Source organism: Oncorhynchus mykiss, chromosome 7 (genome assembly GCF_057628025.1).
Source record: "Oncorhynchus mykiss isolate SJ-2025 chromosome 7, ASM5762802v1, whole genome shotgun sequence".
NCBI lineage: Eukaryota > Metazoa > Chordata > Actinopteri > Salmoniformes > Salmonidae > Oncorhynchus > Oncorhynchus mykiss.
In genome coordinates this window covers 70,688,931-70,713,971 of record NC_143028.1, presented here as the reverse complement: position 1 = coordinate 70,713,971, position 25,041 = coordinate 70,688,931, and the positions used below count along the sequence as shown (strand labels likewise).

Genomic DNA, 25,041 nt, shown 5'->3' with positions numbered 1-25,041 from the left:
ATGGTAATTACCATTTACATTTGGCTCTATTGAAAATGTTGATGCCTACAGCCAACCTGTGAAATTCCCCCTACCTAGAAGGAGCCCAGGGCCCAGTTTGGATACATTAAATATGTGTCCCTTGATGTAGCCTGATCTGACATGATTGACTTTGTGAACTCTATTCAGTGGCACACTTACATTTACCCAACCAACCTGAACCAGAACCTGGGCTTGAGGAGATGATGAATATGACGGGATCTCCTCTGACACCTAGGATCATCAATTCAAAGTCCTATTAAGCAGCTCTGCAAACGTTATAATGTCAAAATATGGAGTTTCGCAGAGCAACTATAGTCATTACTGCCATTACTCATGGTATGTACTTCCAAAGAAAAGTCTAAATAAAATAAATGATATTTTGGGATACTGTAATGCTGCTGGATAAGCTGACCTGTGCATGGCAGTAATGAGTGATTTTATTGGAGGTGCGCATGCACACTTGGTTAAAAATAATAGATAATTGTAATTTAGATCTTTTTTGGAAGTACACACTGTGTGTAACAGCAGTAAGGATGACAGTTGCTTACAAAGAACTTACAAAGGGCCAAGGACAAAGGGTAATTCCATGGTAACGGAATTACGCTGCGACTGATTTTTCACTTTAAACAAAAAAAAACATTGATTTCAAAGTTTAACAAACCATACAACTCTATGCAAAATGACTACTTTGAACAATTTGCACGGTAAAAAAAAGATAATTAATGTTACCAAATTTTGTATCTGCACAGTTCTTCCTGTAAATGTGTTTTTGTAAAATGTTCTGTGGAAATTGTTAAAACTAGTACTTGTGCATAGAGTTGTATTGTTTGGTAAATGTTGGAATCAAGGTTTTTTTGTTTGTTCGGTATACATTTTAAAGTGAAAAATATATGTCTTGGCGTAATTCCGTTTCCATGAAATTGCCACAAACAGCCCAGTACATCACTGGAGGTACATCACTGGGGCTGAGCTCCCTGCCATCCATGACCTCTATATCAGGCGGTGTGAAATCAATAAAGACCCCCACCACCCAAGCCAAGGAATGTTATCTCTGCTTCCGCATGGCAAGTGGTACCAGTGCATCAAGTCTGACACCAACAGGCTCCTGAACAACTTCTATCCCCAAGCCATAAATAGCTAACAAAATGGCTACACAGACTTTCTGAGTTGGCCCTTGTATTTATATTCTCTATCCACACTCACAGGACTACACACTCACGCACACTGACACTTCAACACACACATAACATGTACACACATTTATACTGACTCTATACACAACTCACATACAATCTTCATTTACACTGCTACTACTCTGTTTATCATACATCCAGATGCCTAGTCACCTTACCCATATACATATCACTCCAGTATCCCTGCACATTGTAAATATGGTACTGGAACTGATCCTGTATATAGCTTCTTACTTTCCTGTGAATTTTTGTTCTACTTTGTTATTGTTTTGTACTACATTGACATTGATCACTGCACTGTTGGTTTTAGAGCTTGCAAGAAAGGCATTTCACATTTGATATTAACTTGAAATCATATAATTACTATAATGGTTGGGCAAGCCCCTTAGACCATGGCAATTCGACTTGAATTACATACGGTATGGGAGAAACATCCCTCCTGTCTTCTCCCCTCTACACCTACAGGCGCGGAGGCTGAGAAGGATGGTGTGAACGTCTTCAAGTTCCCACGCTGGCGCCTGAAGGGGAAAGGCATCCCGGAGGTGGTGCAGGTCTACAAGGCCACGGGGGCCGAGCTCAACGTCATGCCCTTCTGCTCCCAATTCATCCCCATGGAGGTCATCGACCACCCGGCCCACGGTTCCATCATCTACCACCCCTCCCTGTTGCCCCGACACAGGGGTGCCTCCGCCATCAACTGGTGAGTCGAGTCGGTGGCTGCTTGGACAAACGGATGGATGTTGGTTGGGTGGATGGACAAACTGATGATTGGTTGGTTGATGAGAGGCTTGCATGGGTAAACTAAAAAACGTCAAGTAGCTTGAGTGTGTTAGGCTTACTTTACCCTCTCCATGGGTTTGACAACAGGACCTTGATCCACGGGGACAAGAAAGGTGGGTTCACAGTGTTCTGGGCGGATGACGGACTTGACACTGGACCAATCCTGCTGCAGAGGGAGTGTGATGTGGAGCCTGATGACACTGTCAACACCATCTACAAGAGGTTCCTCTTCCCTGAGGGAGTGAAAGGCACAGTAAGTCAAAGAGATACAACAAGGCCACACTTTAGTACTCTGAGGAATGCAGAGTTTTCTCTGTCTGTCACATAGGGCCAGCCAAATCAGCAAATATTGTTTGAAACAGAGTTTCATGTATGCAAAAATAAAGTGCAGCATAGTACAACAACACATGGAGGGTGAGACCATTCCGTACTGTTGGGAATCTTTGAGCATGTTTGTCAAGTTTACCTGATTCACAGGTGGATGCAGTGAGGCTGATCGCAGCAGGGAATGCCCCAAAGATCGTCCAGCCAGAGGAGGGAGCCACCTATGAGGGGATTCAGAAGAAAGACAATGCCAAGGTAGGCCAAGACCCTAACTAAATTCTCTACACACACTGCTCCTGCCATCTTGCTTCTAACCACAAGATCAGTGGACCGCTCAAGCACTCCTGTAACACTATGTTTGAGATTACATATTACATAGGACCACATATTACATACTGAGATTACAAATTACATAGGACCACATATTACATATTACATAGGACTACATATTTCCTATTGTTTGATTCAGATATGCATGTCTATGTTGATTTCAGGTAATTAGTTATTGTGATTTGTGTTTTTCTGTAGATTGACTGGAACCAGTCTGCACAGGTCCTACACAACTGGATCAGAGGAAATGACAAAGTGCCTGGAGCCTGGGCAGAGGTTGATGGACAGGTAAGAATATAGTTGTTTACTGAGCGTATTGTTTGTTAGTTCAGTAATGCCACTGTCAGCCAGCCAAAAGAACATGCTGAGAAGGATTATCACCACAGCAAGCAAGGTACTTGAAGTCAAACTGACAGGCTTGATGAGATCTTCAAGGTCATGGCCCTCAGCAAGGCTCACAAAATAATTTTAGAGCCAAGCTTCCCCCTGTACCTGGACTTTGAACTATTCCCCTCTGGGTGCAGGTACAGGGCACCCCCCTGCAATAAAAACAGCACTAAACAATAATTTTGACCAAATGTGATATCCCTTTGGGGGCAGCAGGTAGCCTGGCGGGTAGGAGCTTTGGGCAAGTAACCGAAAAGTTGCGTGATCGAATCTCCAAGCTGATATGGTAAAAATCTGTCGTTCTGCCCCTGAGCAAGGCAGTTACCCCACAGTTCCTTGGGCGCCGATGATGTGGATGTCGATTAAGGCAGCCCCCCGCACCTCTCTGATTCAAAGGGGTTGGGTTAAATGCGGTAGACACATTTCAGTTGAATGCGTTCAGTTGTACAACTGACTAGGTATCCCCCTTTCCTTTCCTAAATAGCTCAAGCTAATCCATTCACTGAGACCACTATCCATTCACTGAGACCACTATCCATTCACTGAGACCAGCAGGCTGGGCTTCTTACTGTATCTACTGTGTGTACATGTCATGAATGTGTATTGTCCTTTTCTTAAACAGCATTTTGAAACAAGTACGTGATACGGCAACACATTTCCCCCAAGGGTACAATAAAGACAGTAAAGTACATGCAGACCCTGTGGTCTAACTGTAATGCTCCTACTCCCCCCCTCCGGAGACTGGTGTTCAAATCCCTGTGTCCACCCTTCCTGTTTCTAACTGTCTAATAAAATGTGAATCATATTGTGTGTTCTCACCTGTTCAGTCACATCAGTGCAGATGAGGTATAGGAGAAAAGGAAAGGAGGCCAGTCTAGACTATTGAGCTCCTCCCAAAGGTTGATTCCACTGCGGTCTCTCCTGTCTCTCCTCTAGAAGGTGACGTTCTACGGTTCCTCTCTGCTAGACAGTGGTGCCACTGCTATTGGTCAGCCCCTGGAGATCCCTGGTGCCAGTCAACCCGGTCTGGTCTCTAAGGCGGGCCTGATGCTGTTTGGCAACGACGGCAAAGCGGTAGGTCGTTTAATGTTACACAAACATCATTTAAAGATTATAATTATATTACTACCACTACCAGGGATTCTTGATTGTTTTTAAAGCCTAATGTCATGTTATCACTATTTCATAGGACCACAGCTTTTCTTTTGGTTGTAAGCTTTGGAAGACAAAACATTTCTTTCTAACTTCTGAGCTATATGTATGTAGCATCCCTGCATGCAGACATGCTATACTACCTGGCCTTCAGGTCAAGGCTCTTATAGCACAGTTTGTACTATTTGTATGTGTATTTAGTATGGATCGCCATTAGCTGCTGCTTTTCCTGGGGTCCAGCAAATTTTAAAACATTACAATACATTCACAGATTTCACAACACACTGTGTGCTCTCAGGCCCCTACTCCTCCACTACCACATATCTACAGTACTAAATCCACGTGTATGTATAGTGCATATGTTATTGTGTGTCTGTGTATGCATGTGTCTGTGCCAATGTTTGTGTTGCTTCACAGTCACCACTGTTCCATAAGGTGTTTTTTTAATCTGTTTTTTAAATCTAATTTTACTGCTTGCGTCAGTTACTTGATGTGGAATAGAGAGCCATGTAGTCATGGCTCTATGTAGTACTGTGTCCCTCCCATAGTCTGTTCTGGACTTGGGAACTGTGAAGAGACCTCTTGTGTCATGTCTTGTGAGGTATGCATGGGTTTCTAAGCTTTGCACCAGTAGTTCAAACAGACAGCTCAGTGAATTCAACATGTCAATATCTCTCATAAATAAAAGTAGTGATGAAGTCAATCTCTCCTCTACTTTCAGCCAGGAGAGATTGACATGCATATGATTCATTTTAGCTCTCTGTGTACATCCAAGGGCCAGCCGTGGTGCCCTGTTCTGAGCCAATTGCAATTTTCCAAAGTCCTTTTTTGTGGCACCTGACCACACAACTGAACAGTAGTCAAGGTGTGACAAAACTAGAGCCTGTAGAACCTGCCTTGTTGATAGTGTTGTTAAGGCAGAGCATCGCTTTACTATAGACAGACTTCTCCCCATCTTAGCCACTACTGCATCAATATGTTTTGACCATGACAGTTTACAATCTAGTGTTACTCCAAGCAGTTTAGTCATCTCAACTTGCTCGATTTACATATTATTTATTACAAGATGTAGTTGAGGTTTAGGGTAAAGTGAGTGTTATTTTCCAAATACAATGCTTTTAGTTTTAGAAATATTTCGGGCTAACTTATTCCTTGCCACCCACTCTGAAACTAACTGCAGCTCTTTGTTATGTGTTGCAGTCATTTCAGTTATCATTGTAGTAGCTGACGTGTATAGTGTTGAGTCATCCGCATACATAGAAACTCTGGCTTTACTCAAAGTCAGTGGCATGTCGTTAGTAAAAATTTTAAAAAGCAAGGCGCCTAAACAGCTACCCTGGGGAATTCCTGATTCCAACTGGATTATATTTGATAGGCTTCCATTAAAGAACACCTTCTGTGTTCTGTTAGACAAGTAACTATTTATCCACATTATAGCAGGGGGTGTGAAGCCATAACACATACATTTTTCCAGCAGCAGACAATGATCAATAATGTCAAAAGCTGCCCTGAAGTCTAACAAGACAGTCCCCACAATAATTTGATCATCAATTTCTCTCAGCCAATCATACGTCGTTTGTGTAAGTGCTGTGCTTGTTGAGTATCCTTCCCTATAAGCATGCTGAAATTCTGTTGTCAATTTGTTTACTGTAAAATAGCATTGTATCTGATCAAACACATTTTTCCCCAGAAGTTTATTAAGGGTTGGTAACAGGCTGATTGGTCGGCTATTTGAGCCAGTAAAGGGGGCTTTACTATTCTTGGGTAGCGGAATGACTTTAGCTTCCCTCCAGGCCTGAGGGCACAGGCTCTCTAGTAGGCTTAAATTGAAGATGTGGCAAATAGGAGTGACAGTATCGTCTGCTATTATCCTCAGTAATTTTCCATCCAGATTGTCAGACCCTGGTGGCTTGTTATTGTTGATAGACAACAATCATTTTTTCCCCTCTTCCACACGGACTTTATGGAATTCAAAAGTACAATTCTTGTCTTTCATAATTTGGTCCTATATACTTGGATGTGTAGTGTCAGCGTTTGTTGCTGGCATGTCATCCCTAAGTTTGCTTATCTTGTCAATGAAAAAGTCATTAAAAGTAGTTTGCAATATCAGTGGGCTTTGTGATGAATGAGCCATCTGATTCAATAAATGAAGGAGCCGAGTTGGCTTTTCCCCCAAAAATGTCATTTAAGGTGCCCCAAAGCTTTTTACTATCATTCTTTATATAATTTCTTTGTTTCATAGTGTAGTTTCTTTAAATTTAGTTTAGTCACATGATTTCTTAATTTGCAGTACGTTTGCCAATCGGTTGGGCTGCCAGACTTAATTGCCACACCTTTTGCCTTATCCCTCTCAACCATACGATTTTTCAATTCCTCATCAATCCAAGGGGATTTAACAATTTTTACAGTTATTTTTTTAATGGGTGCTTATTAGTAACAGGAATAAGTAGTTTCATAAATGCGTCAAGTGCAGCGTCTGATTGCTCCTGATTACACACCACAGACCAGCAACTATTATATACATCATCAACATGTGAATCACTGCAAAACTTATTGTATGACCTCTTATACACTATATTAGGCCCAGCCTTTGGAACTTTGGGTTTCCTAGATATGGCTATTATATTGTGATCACTACATCCTATGGATTTGGATACTGCTTTAAAGCAAATATCTGCAGCGTTAGTAAAGATGTGATCAATAAATGTTGATGATTTAATTCCTGTGCTGTAACTACCCTGATCCAGGTTGCTGGCACTGGTTACAGACGTTTTTTTCCTGAGTGGGCAGCTTGATGATTGCCAGTCAATATTTAAATCACCCAGAAAATATACTTCTCTATTGATATCACATACATTATTAAGCATTTCACACATATTATCCAGATACTGACTGTTAGCACTTGGTGGTCTATAGCAGCTTCCCACAATAATTCGCTTTAGGTGAGGCAGATTAACCTGTAGCCATATTTCTTTCAACAGTATTTAACATTAGATTGTCTCTAAGCGTTACAAGAATGTGGTTCTGAATATAGACCGCAACACCGCCTCCGTTGGCATTTCTGTCTTTTCTGTAGATGTTATAACCATGTATTGCTACCACTATCATCAAAGGTATTATCTAAGTGAGTTTCAGAGATATGGATATCAATGTTATCTGTTACAAGCAAGTTATTGACTTCATGGACCTTGTTTCTTAGGCTACATATGTTAATATGGGCTATTTTTAGCACTTTTCTGGGTTGCTTGATTGTTTTTAATGATTTACTGGGGAGCTTATCTTAGGTAGACTTACTCATGTTATTTACATTGGAGATGATAGTGCAGGGTGAGCTGCATAAAGTGGTGATCATACCCTGCCATCTCATGGTGACTGGCTGTTCCCCCTCATTAGCAGGGGAAATAACTGGTCTGTTAGTACTGTACTTTTTTTTGTCAGAGCTTGGCCAATGACCTTTGGCCTGCGCTGAAAAGCTCTTTGTGTGGTGTTATGTAATATGTAGGAGTAACAGAGAGGGTAGACAGAGACTCTTCACTTTTTGTTTATTTCACTTTTGTTTATCCATTTCACTTGCTTTGGCAATGTAAAAATATGTTCCCGTGCCAATAAATCTCCTTGAATTTGAATTGAGAGAGAGGATAGAGGGGTTTTGAGTGAGAGAGTGTGTTAGAGACTGACTGAACGAAAGAGAGTTGAGAGGCAGCCCAGTGTTAATGAATCATAGGGAGACTAATGTGTTTAGTAGCTCCATTGTCTTACCTCTTTTCAGTCAGCTCTATGGGCTGAAGGCCATGGAATTTCCAGGAAGATGAATTAGTTCCGGGGACTTCTCCTCAATCAGCTCTAAATTTGTTTGTTCCCCACAATCTCACATTACTTTGGGGGAAATAGTATAAGAACATACTGTACGTGTTTTACACGTTTACACATTCTGAATATATTTTTAAGCCCATATTTGTCATCATGTTATGCTATTGGGTTGTAAATATGCAGACGTAATGTATCGAAGCCCGGAATGAGTCCTGCAGAATGAGTCCTGCAGAATGAGTCCTGCAAAAAAGTGTTTTATTTGACCAATCTGGGTTGTCCTTAGACCATATAGGATATGACCTGAGTCTACTGCACACAGTCTCAATATGACCCAGGCTTTTCTGGCCTCTACTGGTCATAAATTGTAATACAAGTGGAGCTAAATAAAACTTTTGGTGACCTCCTGCCAACATACAAACTCAATGTGTCTCATTGTGAAGACAGGGAGAGTCTACCTGCCTGGGTTGTGTTCATTAGGTACAACAAATTTAAGAAAATGTATTAAAAAATCAAAATTTCTGTTTTACATTGCAAAAGGTTTTCCATCCCGTGCACTTATGGACACGCCCCCGGAGTTTTAACAGTGCTCAAAATCAGCCTGCAATAGCTAGGAATTTGACTTTGAAATTAGGACTTTATAAAAGTGAATTTATACAGTTACCCTGCATGCGTGTTTGAAGTCTGTTTGAAAAACAAAGCACATTTTCAGTGAACAAATTGTTTTGAATAATTAAAAGGTGTACACAAACTTAATTCCCTTCAATAGGTCAATATTTTCCTAACATAGTTCTCAATTTGAGAACTGACATTCTTTGAAAGGGGTTATACTACGAAGCAAGCTAGATCTACGCAGGGTTTTCTAAAGCTAGCCAGCTTCAGTTAGCGTCCCATTCCAGCTCAGGCTTCATCCGTACTACTACGGTGGATATTTCTCGTCCAACTCTAGCAGGCATGTGGATAGTCAAACTCTTCATTGAGACAATGCTGAAACATCAATCCATGTCCACGTCAGTACTGAAATCAAAATGAAATAAACTTTTAACATCGCCTTCTTTATTTTATTACTTTGGTGTTGTTAAGGCTGTGTAAGGGAGGCGAAGTCAGGTTCAGGAGAGCAGAGTAGAGTAAACAGGCACGATTTTATTCCGTTCAACAATAGTGCCCAAAAACATAGAACATAAACTATCGCGCGTGAACATACACACAAAGACATGATGGGGAACAGAGGACTAAATACATGTAGATTGAGGGTGAGGCTCAGGGCGATCAGGCTGGCGACGGTAAAACTCCCGCAGCAGTTCGGGTTCCAAAACATCCGCAACCGGAACCCAGCACCTCTCCTCCGGACCGTACCCCTCCCTCTCCACGATGTACTGAAGGCCCCCCGCCCAACGCCTCGAATCCAGGATGGAACGAACGATGTACGCCGGGGCCCCCTCGATGTCCAAAGGGGGCGGAGGAACCTCCCGCATCTCAGATTCCTGGAACGGACCAGCCACCACCGGCCTGAGGAGAGACACATGGAATGATGGGTTAATACGATAATCAGAGGGAAGCTGTAATCTGTAACATACCTTGTTCACCCTCCTCAGGACTTTGAAGGGCCCCACAAACCGCGGACCCAGCTTCGGGCAGGGCAGGCGGAGGGGCAGGTTTTCAGGTCGAGAGCCAGACCCGGTCCCCCGGTGCAAACACCGGGTTCTCACTGTGGTGATGGTCCGCGCTGGTTTTCTGGCAAAGCGCGGCTCGCTGGAGGTGTACACGGGCGGCCTCCCATGTCTCCTCCGCGTGCCTGAACCAGTCGTCCACCGCAGGAGCCTCGGTCTGACCCTGATGCCACGGCGCCAGAACCAGCTGGTACCCTAATACACACTGAAAAGGGGGAGAGGTTAGTGGAGGAGTGGTGAAAACCTGCCCACATCCTGGTTGACTCTCTCTACCTGCCCTTTACTCTCAGGGTGAAAACCCGAGGTAAGGCTGATCGAGACCCTCAGACGTTCCATGAACGCCTTCCAGACTCTCTACGTGAACTGGGGACCCCGATCAGACACTATATCCTCAGGCACCCCATAGTGCCAGAAGACGTGCGTAAACAGGGCTTCTGCAGTCTGTAGGGCCATAGGAAGACTGGGCAGAGGGAGGAGACGACAGGACTTAGAGAAACGATCCACAACGACCAGGATCGTAGTGTTTCCCTGTGAAAGAGGTAGATCAGTTAAAAAATCCACAGACAGGTGTGACCAAGGTTGTTGTGGAACGGGTAAGGGGTGTAGCTTACCTCTGGGCAGGTGTCTCGGAGCCTTACACTGGGCACACACCGAGCAGGAGGAAACATAGATCCTCACGTCCTTAGCCAAGGTCGGCCACCAGTACTTCCCAGTCAGACAGCGCACCGACCGACCGATCCCCGGATGACGTTTGGGCCCAATAGATCAACTGGTCACGGACAGCAGACGGAACGTACATACGTCCGACCGGACACTGGATGGGAGCGGGGTCTGTACGCAACGCCAGCTCAATGTCCGCGTCCAACTCACATACGACCGGCGCTACCAGGCAGGAGGCCGGGAGTAGGGGAGTCTGATCCATGGGCCGCTCCTCTGTGTCATACAGCCGGGACAGTGCGTCTGCCTTCGTATTCTGGGAACCTGGTCTGTAGGACAGGGTAAACACAAAATGGGTAAAGAACATGGCCCACCTTGGCTGATGAGGATTCAGTCTCGTCGCTGCCCGGATGTACTCCAGGTTGCGGTGGTCAGTCCAGATGAGGAAAGGGTGTTTAGTCAAGCCAATGTCTCCACGCCTTCAACGCTTTAAGCACAGCCAACAGCTCCCGGTCCCCCACATCATAGTTACACTCCACTGGGCTGAGATCCTTCGAGAAGCATAGGAGCAAAGTTTTGGTGGCGTACCCCGAGCGCTGAGAGAGCACAGCTCCTATCCCAGCCTCGGATGCGTCCACCTCCACTATGAACGCCAGAGAGGGATCCGGAAGGGCCAACACAGGAGCCGAGGTAAACAGAGCTCTTAGCTGCCCAAAAGCCCTGTCCGCCTCAGCCGACCACTGCAACTGTACTGGACCCCCCTTCAGCAGTGAGGTAATGGGAGCAGCCACCTGGCCAAAACCCCGGATAAATCTCTGGTAGTAATTGGCAAACCCCAAAAATCGCTGCACTTACTTTACCGTGGTGGGAGTTGGACAATTACGCACGGCTGCAATGCAGTCACTCTCCATCTCCACCCCTGATGTGGAAATGCGATACCCTAGGAAGGAGATGGCAGGCTGAAAGAACAGGCATTTCTCAGCCTTGACATACAGGTCATGCTCCAACAGAGGACAAAGGACACATGGTAATTGAGTCGGCGCCTTTTTTCAGAAGGCGAGAGACAAAACGGCATATTCTGGGGGGATGCGCACGGTGGAGACCTGGTCTGAACTTTCCACCGTGGTAGCAAATCAGGGAAACAAACGGATACAAACAGGTGATCAACAGAGGACTCTGGATGAGTGTGGTGCGAACTCACCTGGGGTGACGCCAGAGTGCCCTGCCTGTTGCCTCGACTCCCAGAGGAACTAACACGGCACCGACCGGCAGTGTTCCCTCTGCGGCCACAGATGGTGCACGTGATGGCTCCTCCTCCAGTCTCCCTACGAGCAGCCCCTCCCAACTCCATGGGCACCGGAGCGGGGGTGCTGGAAGATGGCACCGACAGATGGCCCTCTGGACGTCCGCGGGTGACCAGCAGAATCCTGGGCGCTCCTCGTCCCCTGCCTTAAATGGAAGAGCCGTTCCTCAGCCGCTCTACCCTCGGGCGGATGGTCGAAGACGGCCCGGAAGCGACGGGTGAACTCCTCGAAGTGATCCAAAGCTGTGTCTCCTTCTCCCCACACGGCGTTTGCCCACTCCAGAGCTCTTCCTGAGAGGCATGAGACGAGGGCAGAAACTCTCTCCCTTCCCAAGGGAGCTGGATGCACAGTGGCCAGGTAGAGGTCCAGTTGTAACAGGAATCCCTGGCACTGTGCTGCCGTCCCATCATACTCCCTGGGAGAGGCGTATCCCACTGGGACTGGTTCCGGATGGGATGGGTAGAGGGAACCCCGGTTGTGCTAGTCGAGGCACTGGGGAGACCTCCTGTCTCTCCCAGCGGTCCATGGTCCAACCTCCATCAGGTTTTCTTCAAGAATGGTCCTGTATTTGGCTCCATCCATCTTCCCATCAATTTTAACCATCTTCCCTGTCCCTGCTGAAGAAAAGCAGGCCCAAACCATGATGCTGCCACCACCATGTTTGACAGTGGGGATGGTGAGTTCAGGGTGATGAGCTGTAATGATTTTACGCCAAACATAACGTTTTGCATTGTTGCCAAAAAGTTCAATTTTGGTTTCATCTGACCAGAGCACCTTCTTCCACATGTTTGGTGTGTCTCCCAGGTGGCTTGTGGCAAACTTTAAACAACACTTTTTATGGATATCTTTAAGAAATGGCTTTCTTGCCACTCTTCCATAAAGGCCAGATTTGTGCAATATACGACTGATTATTGTCCTATGGACAGAGTCTCCCACCTCAGCTGTAGATCTCTGCAGTTCATCCAGAGTGATCATGGGCCTCTTGGCTGCATCTCTGATCAGTCTTCTCCTTGTATGAGCTGAAAGTTTAGAGGGACGGCCAGGTCTTGGTAGATTTGCAGTGGTCTGATACTCCTTCCATTTCAATATTATCGCTTGCACAGTGCTCCTTGGGATGTTTAAAGCTTGGGAAATCTTTTTGTATCCAAATCCGGCTTTAAACTTCTTCACAACAGTATCTCGGACCTGCCTGGTGTGTTCCTTGTTCTTCATGATGCTCTCTGCGCTTTTGACGGACCTCTGAGACTATCACAGTGCAGGTGCATTTATACGGAGACTTGATTACACACAGGTGGATTGTATTTATCATCATTAGTCATTTAGGTCAACATTGGATCATTCAGAGATCCTCACTGAACTTCTGGAGAGAGTTTGCTGCACTGAAAGTAAAGGGGCTGAATAATTTTTGCACGCCCAATTTTTCAGTTTTTGATTTGTTAAAAAAGTTTGAAATATCCAATAAATGTCGTTCCACTTCATGATTGTGTCCCACTTATTGTTGATTCTTCACAAAAAAATACAGTTTTATATCTTTATGTTTGAAGCCTGAAATGTGGCAAAAGGTCGCAAAGTTCAAGGGGGCCGAATACTTTCGCAAGGCACTGTATATTCCTAATTTCCTCTTTCTTCAAGTGATGGATTTTCACCACAGTAGCCAATCCACCATTCATTAACTCCAACCCTGCGATGTCCACAGATTTTTAAAATTGATTTAACCTTTATTTAACTAGGCAAGTCAGTTAAGAAAAAAAAATCGTATTTACATTGACGGCCTATGAACAGTGGGTTAACTGCCTTGTTCAGGGGCAGAACGACAGATTATTTACCTTATCAGCTCAGGGATTCAATCTAGCAACCTTTCGGTTACTGGCCAAACGCTCTAACCACTAGGCTGCTGCCCCAGATTTTTCCCAGTATGCCATTATGCTATTTATTTTTGCATTAAATCCATCCATTTTACTGAATTACGAGGGTCCATAACTTCCCTATTTGTAACATTTCTCCCAATAGTGTCCTAAATAATAATGGTTTTTCAGATCCTCTAACAATACAGTTTGCAGGTCCATCTGAACCCTGATATTATGATAGAACAATCATTCCTGGACCAGACTCCAAAAGCAAGCCACCGAGGAACAGTATCAGAAAATCTTAATTCTGTTTCCTCGTGGCAGAGTCTGCACAAGGCTGACTATTCAATGCCCCATATATTGAGCATTATTTTTGTAGCAAGTATTTTATATAATAGCTTGAATTGAAATGAATGAAATGTGTCAATTGTTGTGACACATGTATTTGTTGTTTTGGCACTCTACTCCAGCATTTTGATTTGAAATGATACAATGACTGTCAGCTTTAATTTGAGGGTATTTTCATCAATATTGGGTGAACCGTTTAGAAATTACTGCACTTTTTGAACATAGTCCCATTCTCAGTATTGGGACAAATTCACTTGTGTATTAAAGTGTCAAAAGTGTAGTATTTGGTCCCATATTGCTAGCATGCAATGATTACATCACGCTTGTGACTCTACAAACTTGTTGGATGCATTTTCTGCTTGTTTTGGTTGTGTTTCAGATCATTTTGTGCCCAATAGAAATGAAATAGTAAATATATTATTGTGTCATTTTGGAGTCACTTTTATTGTAAATAAGAATAAAATGTTTCTAAACCCTTCTACATTAATTTGGATGCTACCATGATTACGCATAGTCCTGATTGAATTGTGAATAGTGATGAGTGAGAAAGTTACACGCACAAATATCTTATCACCAAGACATCACAAGAATGGAAGGTTATAATTGTTTTTTTTTTGGGGGGGGGGGGGGGTATGGTATTTGTGAAAGTGATGTTTTCACGCATGATTTGAAAAAGGATTCTCCTGGAGTCAGTAGATCCAAGAATAAATATTTAAACTGCGATATCACTAGATAATTAATCAGGGTAATCTTCTTGTAAATGGATAGGTTTTTCCCTCTCCACAGTTTCAAGATTCTTTTTTTTTAATCTAAATTAGTTGCTTAACTTTTCCAGGATATGCACACAGGCCCATTAGTATACTGCCTGTGGTGTCAAAGGTTGTTGAAAAGTGTGTAGCAGAACAACTGATTGCCCACCTCAACAACAGCCCCTTCACATTACACTCCATGCAGTTTGGCTTCAGAGCGAAACACTCCACAGAAACGGCCAACTGCTTTCTTCTGGAAAATGTGAAGTCCAAGATGGACAAAGGGGGCATTGTTGGGGCTGTGTTTCTGGACCTAAGGAAGGCTTTTGATACTGTTAACCATGAGATTCTCATCACAAAATTGTCCAAGTTAAACTTTTCCCTCTATGCCTTGAGATGGATGGAATCATACCTTGAAGGCAGAACTCAGTGTGTCAGAGTGAGCAATGAGCCATTGCCCACTCTTAGGTATGATGTGGGCGTGCCCCAAGGATCAATACTGGGGCCCCTCCTGTTCAGCCTGAACATGAATGATCTGCCTTCTGTCTGTACTGGGTCTGAAGTTCAATTGTATGCAGATGATACAGTGATATATGTGCATGCTGCACAAGAACTCACTACTGTAATGGTCCAGGTTACAAAGTAGCTCAGTGACTCGTGTTTGCATCTCAATGTGAAAAAAACTGTTTGCATGTTCTTCACAAAGAGGGCAACAGATGCTACTGACCCAGATGTCTGTGTCAGGGGAGAAGCTCCAGGTGGTATCTGATTTTAAGTACCTTGGCATCATACTTGACTCCAACCTCTCTTTTAAAAAGCATGTGAAAAGGTAATTCAAATAACCAAATTCAACCTAGCTAATTTCCGATTTATACAAAATTGTTTGACTACATAGGTAGCAAAACTGTACTTCAAATCTATGATACTCCCCCACTTAACATACTGCTTGACTAGTTGGGCCCAAGCTTGCTGTACAACATTAAAACCTATTCAGTCTGTCTACAAACAGGCTCTCAAAGTGCTTGATAGGAAGCCCAATAGCCATCATTGTTACATCCTCAGAAAGCATGAGCTCCTGAGTTGGGAAAATCTTGTGCAATACACCGACATGTCTTGTATTCAAGATCCTAAATGGCCTGGCTCCCCCTCCACTCAGTATGTTTGTTAAACAGAAAACCCAAACATATGGCAGCAGATCCACAAGGTCTGCCATGAGAGGTGCCTTTTCCCTTCAGGAAAAGCACCTTTAGTAAATCCGCTTTCTCTGTGAGAGCTTCCCATATCTGGAATACACTGCACCACATATCACACTTTCACAAAATGCATGAAGACATGGCTAAAGGTCAATCAGATTTATGATAATCCCTAGCTGTGTATTGCCGCTTTCCATGTTGTCTGTTGTCTGTAGCTTGTGAGGTGTGGAAACACTTTGTTGCTTTTATGAATTTTGTCTTGTTGCTTTTTGTTCTATGTTGCTCTGTCTGTATGCTACGTATTGCTTGTCCTATGTTGCTCTGTGTGTGCTCACTGCTCAATGATTGTCTATATTGTAATGGTTTTTAATAACCTGCCCAGGGACTGCGGTTGAAAATTAGCCGGCTGGCTAAAACCGGCACTTTTACTGAAACGTTGATTAATGTGCACTGTCCCTGTAAAAATAAAATAAACTCAAACACCAAGCACATCAACTTCACCAACTGCCCATTTAATTGGGATACCACATGACAATTTAAAGTTTATTTTAGAGACCCAATCCATAATATAACACTTTTTAGTCCAGAGAAATTGGAGAAGTTATCCAGGTCCTCAACAAGGCCCTTCAAGGTTGAAGATTGAGGACTCAAGATAACTTCAATCATTGGCCTATTGCTACTCGTCTCTATTTCCTTCATTTTTAGCCCCTTAATGTTATCTTTTAAAGCTAACAGTTCAATGGCCATATAAATAGTTATGGTGATAGAGGGCAACCTTGTTTTACACCTCTTGACAATTCAAAGTTCTCAGAAGTAATCATTTATTTATTAATTGTACATAAAGGATTGTTGTACATTACTTTTACCCATCTTATGAGAGATTCTCCAAAATTGAGAATGTTTTCCACTCTCACAAAAACACATAGAAAGCTAACAGGAGGGGAGAAATGATATCCAAGATATACAGGATATTATTGATATTAGACACAGCTCACAAAATGGGTCACATACTTCTCAATCAGGGACTCAAAGTGCTCCACAAATATTTTTTGGGTATATTTATACAATATGAGGTACCAGAGAACTACTTACATTGACAACTATTTCTCATGGGACACAAACTTGCCAACTACCACATACAGACAACCACATAGGCTACATTTTTTCTGGAAACTCCCTCCCATTTATGAATTTTGACAAATATAGGAGATGCTCTCTCAAACCTTTATAACTGTGGACAGATCATTCTTCCTTTGTTTGTTCAATAACACATTTGAATGGTCCTTATCATGGCTGCAAGTCTAAAACGTCCTGGTCACCGAAGGCATCAAGGGAGTGAAAGTTACATCAAATTTGGGCCCAGGACAATTGGACCACAGCACACTGTCCTATGCACTTGCATCTCTCCCATCTGACTGAAGCTTTCGCCACAATCATGGCATCTGTATGGTTTCTCCTTGTGAGTCCCCCTCAAATGTCCTTTCATATGGGCGTCCTGCCTGAACGCTTTCCCACAGACTGGGCAGACAAAGGGTTTCTCTCCTGTGTGAACCCTGATATGCTCTTTCAGATGACTCTTCACTTTGAAACCTTTCCCACAGAGGTGACAGCTGTGTGGTCTCTCCCCTGTATGAGTTGTCATGTGGTCTCCCAGACCATTCCTTGCTGGAAACCCTTTTCCACAGACATGGCAACGAAATCGCTCATACAAAGCGCGTCTCTTCTTAAGTTCAGACAGCGTTCCTATATGTCTGAATGGTCTTCCTGTCTTTGTTTTCCGTTGCAGAGGGCCTCCAATCTCTGTTCCATGCATGTTTTCACTCGGAGCTGCTGAACAGTGTGCATTTACTGCAAACATGAGCTGTGGGTCACTTGTTAGTACTCCATAGTCCTCTCCATCAGGTTCCGTTTTAATGTGTTCCACTAGGGTGCTTGATAGATTATTCGTCTCATTGTCTTCCACAATTTGGGTTTGGAAAAGGTGTGAGGGCCAAGGGTCCTGGACAAAATCACCTTTCACACAAGGAGGAGTGAACCCAAACTCTATGTTATGACCATGAGTCTCAGGCCCTTGCATTTGCTCTTCTCCCAGATCGGTCCTGAGGTCCTGTTCCTCTGTACTTTGTGTGAGCTCTGAACTTTCCCTCCTCCACTCCTGCTCAAGGGGAACCTCTTCTTCAGAGTCATGGAGCTGCCTAGGGTCTGGAGGGAAGGACAGGCAAATAAATGTTATTCAATAGATAGACATTCATATTTTCAATGTTTAAAGGCCAAGTGCGTTCAAAAATTTGACTTTCCTTTATTTTATATATACTGAGTGTACAAAACATTTAGGAACACCTTCCTAATATTGAGTTGCACTCCCCCTTTTGCCAATAGAACAGCCTCAATTCGTTGGACAATGGATTCTACAAGGTGTCGAAAGCATTCCACAGGGATGCTGGCCCATGTTGACATCAATGGTTGCCACAATTGTGCCAAGTTGGCTGGATGGCCTTTGGGTGGTGGACCATTGTTGATACACACGGGAAACTGTTGAGCGTAGGGCTGGGCGTTATGGCCAAAATATCATATCATTTTTCAAATTTGACAATATTTTATGTTTTTGATTAATAAAAAAAGTTCTACATTTGCTTTATGAGTAGTGCGTGACCCTAGGGTGGCAACACATATATTCTAAATGATTTCAATGGGTCTTTCTCCATTCTGATTGTTTTATACTTTTCAATTCAACTTCAACCTAAAATAATTTCCTGCATTTCCATCAATTTCTGCATTTCCTGCACTCATTTGAGATCATTTCCACACTGCCATGATATGGGCAAAAATACTAGGTGTTATTTTTAACCAAATGTTGCAATTGCAATTTAGATCAAAACACTTGGGTGAACTTTTGGAATCATGGAAATAGAATGTTTATTCTAATTCTATTGTTAGAATATAAATAATAGTGGGCACTTTCAATACAGTCTTGTTTGAAATAAATGTCCTGGATGAGTTATTGTGACAGGGTAGGAACCAAAGTGATGTACGGTGTTTCCTAGGGGACCCTATAATCTTTGGCTACATTAAATCTTTATTCATATAGCCAACATACCTTTATTTCAACAAGGAACACAGACTGAGACTAAGGTCTCTTTTACAGCTGGGCCCTGCGTATACATGTTTACACATACAGTTTAGGTACAATGATTAAGAAACTACAAGACAAACAAAACAATCACAGATAACACAAAAAAATACAGCCACAGATTACATTTACAGACAGGTTATTCCCCTAACACCACAATAACTTGCATTACCCGAAACAGTTACAATCAATACAAAAATAAAAATCCTCCAATAAATATTTAAAATGGGCGACAGAGGGACAAGTTTAAGTTTAGTCTGCAGGCTATTCCATAGGCAAGGAGCGTAACAGGAAAAGGCAGCCATACCCAACTCTGTTCATGCTTCGTCTATTCCTCTTTGATTTAGAAGATACTGTTGCACAAACAACATGCTGATTTTAAGCCTCCACCAGTACTGGTATCAGGCTGTATTAGCTAGCTATGTTTGCTCTGACTCAGTACTTTTATTAGCTAGTTAGCTAGCCAGCTAACTAGCTAATAAAAGTACTAGCCAGCTAGTTAGCTAGCCAGCTAACGAGCGATTAACATTAGTGCCTAACATGAATTAGCTTAACTTGCTAAGAAAATACAAACTAATATTGTAATCATAGAACACTTGTGGATTTATATTAAGATCAAAGTGGAAACAATATCATTGTCATCAAGGTAAGTGTATATTTCCACACTATGACGTTGGAATAATACTGTGAAATTATGAAAATGATAAATGCCTTTTTTTTGTGTAAGAGCCATTTGAAGACTGCCGGAAATGTCACCGTGCCGTAAATGAGTTAATAGACCAATAAGAAACCTCTCTGCCAATAACAGCTAGTTTTCAGTTTTACCCTCCCCACCAGTCAGTCCTAACTAAATTCTTGTTTGAGAAATTGCCCTTTATTATATTACATTATAGGTTTGCAGCAAGCTCGCCATTACAAATACAGCCATTGTTACTGTTCCAGGTTGCTGATCGGTGTTATGAAGTAGGTAATGTTAAGCGTAGCACTGGATATTTTTGACCAATCTTTACTTGATGAGACTTCCCCAATTCTTTACTTGGAAGACAACATACAGTACCAGTCAAAAGTTTGGACACACCTACTCATTCCAGGGTTTTCTTTATTTGTACTATTTTATACATTGTAGAATAATAGTGAGGACATCAAAACTAAGAAATAACACATATGGAATCATGTAGTAACCAAAAAAAAGTGTCAAACAAATCAAAATATATTTTATATTTGAGATTCTAGAAAGTAGCCAGCCTTTGACAGCTTTGCACTCTCTTGGCATTCTCTCAACCAGCTTCATGAAGTAGTCATCTGGAATGTAATTTCAATTAACAGGTGTACCTTGTTAAGTTAATTTGTGGAATTTCTTTCCTTAATGCGTTTGAGCCTATCAGTTGTGTTGTGACAATGTAGAAGGGTATTCACAGACGATAGCCCTATTTGGTAAAAACCAAGTCCATATTATGGCAAGAACAGCTCAAATTAGCAAAGAAAAATTACAGTCCATCATTATTTAAGAGACGAAGGTCAGTCAATCCGGAACATTTCTAGAACTTTGAAAGTTTCTTCAAATGTAGTCTCAAAAACCATCAAGCGCTATGATGAAACTGGCTCTCATGAGGACCACCACAGGAAAGGAAGAGCCAGAGTTACCTCTGCTGCAGTTGATAAGTTCATTAGAGTTAACTGCACCTCAGATTGCAGCCCAATAAATGCTTCAAAGTTAAAGTAACAGACACATCTCAACTGTTAAGAGACGACCAAGAATGAGAGTGATGGAGTGCTGCAACAGATCACCCGACCTTAAACCAATTGAGATGGTTTGGGATGAGTTGGACCGCAGAGTGAAGGTAAAGCAGCCAAAAAGACCTCAGCATATGTGGGAACTCCTTCAGTTGGAAAAACATTCCTCATGAAGCTGGTTGAGAGAATGCCAAGTGTGTGCAACGCAGTCAAGACAAAAAGGGTGCCTACTTTGAAAAATCTCAAATATTTTGATTTGTTTAAGTTTTTTGGTTACTATTTGATTCCATGTGTGTTATTTCATAGTTTGTTTTCACTATTCAACAATGTAGAAAATAGTAAAATAAAAATAAAAAACTTGAATGAGTAGGTGTGTCCAAACTTTTGACTGGTACTGTATGTGTTCTAAACATGTCTAGTTGCAGGAGTTTCGTTTGAACTTAGAAAACGCTCCATTATTAAACCAACATTTTCCCCATGAAGTAATCCAACAATGTGGACTCTGCCATCTTGTCTATTTCAAATCTTCTCTCACTGAGGGAGTTCTATTAACCTTGATTCATACGGGTGCACCGGCCTATGGCCAGTGACAAAAGTGGTGAGTGAGGAGCGTCCTTCTCAAATCAAACAGTAATCTAAGCTGCTCGGTCATGTTGTCACCAAGACACTATTGTTCATCGTCCACGAACATGCATCTCTAAATAGGGTAAAACAACGTTGGAGGCGGCTTATGGTAGAAAACTGAAAAGTAAATTCTCTGCAAACACCTCTGGTGGTCATTCCTGCAGTCAGCATGCCAATTGCACACGCCTTCAAAACTTGAGACCTCTGTGACATTGTGTTGTGTGACAAAACTAGACACTGCACATTTTAGAGTGGCCTTTTATTGTCCCCAGCACAAGGTGCAACTGTGTAATGATCATGCTGTTTAAATCAACTTCTTGATAATCTATCCACCTGGCAGGTGTGGCATATCTTGGCTAATGAGAAATGCTCATTACTAGGGATATAAACAAATTTGTGCACTAAATTTGAGAGAAATACACTTTGTGCGTATGGAACGTTTCTGGGATCTTTTATTTCAGCTCATGAAACATGGGACCAACACTTTACATGTTGCGTTTATATTTTTGTTCAGTGTATTATAAAATCACCATTGTCCTCATGGTGTAGTCCCTGAGTGGATTCCTTCCTCTCCGGCCACTGAGTTAGGAAGGAAACCTGTATTTTTGTAGTGACTGGGTGTTTGTACACCATCCAAAGTGTAATGAATAACTTCACCATGCTCAAAGGGATATTCAATGTCTGCTTTTTTTACATTTTTACCCATCTACCAATAGATGCCCTTCTTTGCGAGGCATTGGAAAACCTCCCTGGTCTTTGTAGTTTAATCTGTGTTTGAAATCCACTACTCAACTGAGGGACCTTACAGATAATTATATGTGTAGGGTACAGAAATGAGGTAGTCAGTCAAACATCCTGTTAAGCACTATTAAGTCCATGCAACTTATGTGACTTGTAAAGCACATTTTTTCCCGTCAACTTAAGTATAGTTTCCCGATAACAAAAGGGTTGAATACTTGTTGATTCAAGACATTTCAGCTTTTAAATGTTTTATTTGTAAAAATGTCTAAAAACATAAGTCTGCTTTGACATTATGGGGTATTGTGTGTAGGCCAGTAACACAAAATGTAAATGTAATCAATTTTAAATTCAGGCTGTAAAACAACCAAATGTGGAAAAGGTCAAGGGGTGTTAATACATTCTGAAGGCACTGTTTTTGCCAGCTGGAACAATAATGTCTGACTAGGCCAGGGTTCCCCAACTGCCCTCCTGTGGGACGAATTTGGCCCGTAGGTGATTTTATTTCCCCCGCCCCCCAAGTTTTCTCACAAAAACGTACATTTTTTTACAATTGTTGGACATGACTGTAAATATGTTCCAAAGTATTACCCTGCATAATACAAACACTAGTATGTGGACACTCCTTCAAATGAGTGGATTTGGCTACTTCAGCCAGTAGACAAACATTGGCAGTAGAATGGCCTTACTGAAGAGCTCAGTGACTTTCAACGTGGCACCGTCATAGGATGCCACCTTTCCAACAAGTCAGTTAGTCACATTTCTGCAACAATGGCTCAGCCACAATGTGGTAGGCCACACAAGCTCACAGAACAGGACCGCTGAAGTACATAAAAGTAGTCTTTCCTCTGTTGCAACACTCATTACCTAGTTCCAAACTGCCCCTGGAAGCAACGCCAGCAAAATAACTATTAGCGTCATGAAATCGGTTTCCATGGCCGAGCAGCCGCAGACAAGCCTAAGATCACCATGCACAATGCCAAGCGTCGGCTGGTGTGGTGAAAAGCTTGCCGCCAATGGACTCTGGAGCAGTGGAAATGCGTTCTCTGGAGTGATTAATCACGCTCCACCATCTATCAGGCCAATGGACGAATCTGGGTTTGGCGGATGCCAGGAGAACGCTACCTCCCCGAATGCATAGTGCCAACTGTAAAGTTTGGTGGAGGAGGAATATTGGTTTGGGTTAGGCCCCTTGGTTCCAGTGAAGGGAACTGTTAACGCTATAGCATACAATGACATTCTAGAGTCAAAACGATTCTGTGCTTCCAACTTTGTGGCAACAGTTTAGGGAAGGCTCTTTGCTGTTTCAGCATGACAATGCCCCCGTACACAAAGCGATGTCCATACAGAAATGGTTTGTCGAGATTGGTATGGATGAACTTGACTGGCCTGCACAGAGCCCTGACCTCAACCCCATCTTACACCTTTGGGTTGAATTGGAATGCCGACTGCGAGCCAGGCCTAATCGCTCAACCTCACAAATGCTCTTGTGGCTGAATGGAAGCCCCTGCAGCAATGTTCCAACATCTAGTGGAAAGCCTTCCCAGAAGAGTGGGGGGACTAACTCCATATTAATGCTCATGATTTTGGAGATGTTCGACGAGCAGGTGTCCACATACTTATAGTCATGTAGTGTATATATGATCGTACACAAATGTACAAAAGCAATGTTTGAAATGATTATGTTTTAGTCAAGTATTATCTGTTTGGGCTTCTTGCGGTTAAGTCGCAGTCTACAAATTATTTGTAATTAAGTTCCAGCCCCCTGACCAACAATCGGCCCGCGGCTGAATTCAGTTGATGGTCCCTGACCCTGGGGACGATATTTTTAATCATAGCAAGCATCGCGAGGGCAGTGACATAGAGTAGACTACAAGCCAGTCAAACATTACATTGAAATAGTCCCCGTTACAAACCTGCTCTATGTAACTTGACATGAGGTTTAATGACCATATCCAACATTTTCTGTAAACGTTCGTTCTCTTCCTTCGAACGGATGATTTCTTCTTGATACTCCACTATCGTCTTTTCAACTACTCCAAATATCTCTACAGCAGCCGCTGTCAATCGCTCGCGCAGAAACATATTGAGCAATTGCATTTTTGACATATTGTAAATACACTGTTGCTTGTATTTTATTAGCAAGGTAAATAAATTGAAAGCTTTTTATTTTATTTTAATCCTTGTGAAATGTGCCAGTCCGAGAGCCCGGAAGTAAACACTGCTAACTCTACTATTTTAGAGTGCGTGCACGGCAACCCAATACCGCACTATATCGCCACCTGTTGTCCGGAGTGGAAACGAAGTCTTTTTATTTTTTATTGAACCTTTATTTAACTAGGCAAGTCAGTTAACAATGACTGCCTACCAAAAGGCAAAAGGCTTCCTGCGGGGATAGGGTCTTGGATTAAAAATAAAATATAAAATAAAATAGGACAAAACACACATCACGACAAGAGAGACACCACAACACTACATAAAGAGAGACCTAAGACAACAACATAGCATGGCAGCAACACATGGAAACACAGGATGGCAGCAGCACAACATGCTAGCAGCACAAAACATGGTACAAACATCGACAAGGTTTCTTCGACTTCCATTTCTCCTCCTGTCTTTGATCCTGCTCAATCTGCTTACACTTTTCTACCATTCTTCTTCAACTAAACCATCTCCCCCTTTTTTATTTTTTCTTACCAATTCAACCTCACCCTCTTCCTTCCTCTCTCTCTTCGACCTCCTCTGCCCCACTCTTTCTCTCCATTCCTTCTCCGTAATCCAAGTACACGCCTCCTTATCTTTTATTTTTGGTTCAAATGTTCAGCACAGACAGACTCTCAAATCGCTATTTCTTCCAAACCCACTACCCAGACAGGAACTTGTGCTGCACTATGGCTATTGGTTAACATTATGGTAGCTCCAAAGACAGTAAGAACCTCTCTGGTCACTGTCCTAGTACTGCATGACTATGACTCCCTTTCCCTTTCCCTAATGTGAAGCCAGCTGAATAGATAGTTGAATCCTAATTCAGTGTATTATAATGGCATGACTTT

General features: G+C 42.7%; 2 protein-coding genes and 2 long non-coding RNA genes across 5 annotated transcripts in view; 1 reads left to right on the top strand and 3 right to left on the bottom strand.

Moving 5' to 3' along the window:
- Positions 1-25,041, top strand: part of LOC110528507 (cytosolic 10-formyltetrahydrofolate dehydrogenase) — a 44,924-nt gene that overhangs the window by 2,458 nt on the left and 17,425 nt on the right. For both annotated transcript variants that reach the window (XM_036984087.2, XM_036984088.2), the window contains exons 3-7: positions 1,680-1,914; positions 2,082-2,247; positions 2,472-2,573; positions 2,847-2,936; positions 3,972-4,109. In XM_036984087.2, the coding sequence (XP_036839982.1) occupies positions 1,680-1,914; positions 2,082-2,247; positions 2,472-2,573; positions 2,847-2,936; positions 3,972-4,109 (731 nt within the window). The remainder of the gene's footprint in view (positions 1-1,679; positions 1,915-2,081; positions 2,248-2,471; positions 2,574-2,846; positions 2,937-3,971; positions 4,110-25,041) is intronic.
- Positions 9,118-9,869, bottom strand: LOC149982661 (uncharacterized). Its single transcript, XR_016497433.1, has 2 exons — positions 9,572-9,869; positions 9,118-9,503 (listed from the first exon to the last, which is right to left on the bottom strand). It is a non-coding gene; the product is annotated as an uncharacterized LOC149982661 (long non-coding RNA).
- LOC149982660 (uncharacterized) lies at positions 10,356-12,870 on the bottom strand. The gene is made up of 3 exons (XR_016497432.1): positions 11,523-12,870; positions 11,177-11,261; positions 10,356-10,872 (listed from the first exon to the last, which is right to left on the bottom strand). It is a non-coding gene; the product is annotated as an uncharacterized LOC149982660 (long non-coding RNA).
- LOC110528508 (uncharacterized) lies at positions 16,254-24,205 on the bottom strand. Its single transcript, XM_021610614.3, has 2 exons — positions 23,905-24,205; positions 16,254-17,964 (listed from the first exon to the last, which is right to left on the bottom strand). Exons 1-2 carry the CDS (start codon positions 24,095-24,097, stop codon positions 17,105-17,107), a joined length of 1,053 nt encoding a protein of 350 aa, XP_021466289.1. The 5' UTR covers positions 24,098-24,205; the 3' UTR covers positions 16,254-17,104.

Coding starts and splice junctions, on each gene's coding strand:
- LOC110528508 (XM_021610614.3), bottom strand. CDS start 24,097: ATGTCAAAAATGCAATTGCTCAATATGTTTCTGCGCGAGCGATTGACA. Junction 17,965..23,904: donor TGTCAAGTTACATAGAGCAG/GTTTGTAACGGG, acceptor CCTTCCCTCCAG/ACCCTAGGCAGCTCCATGAC.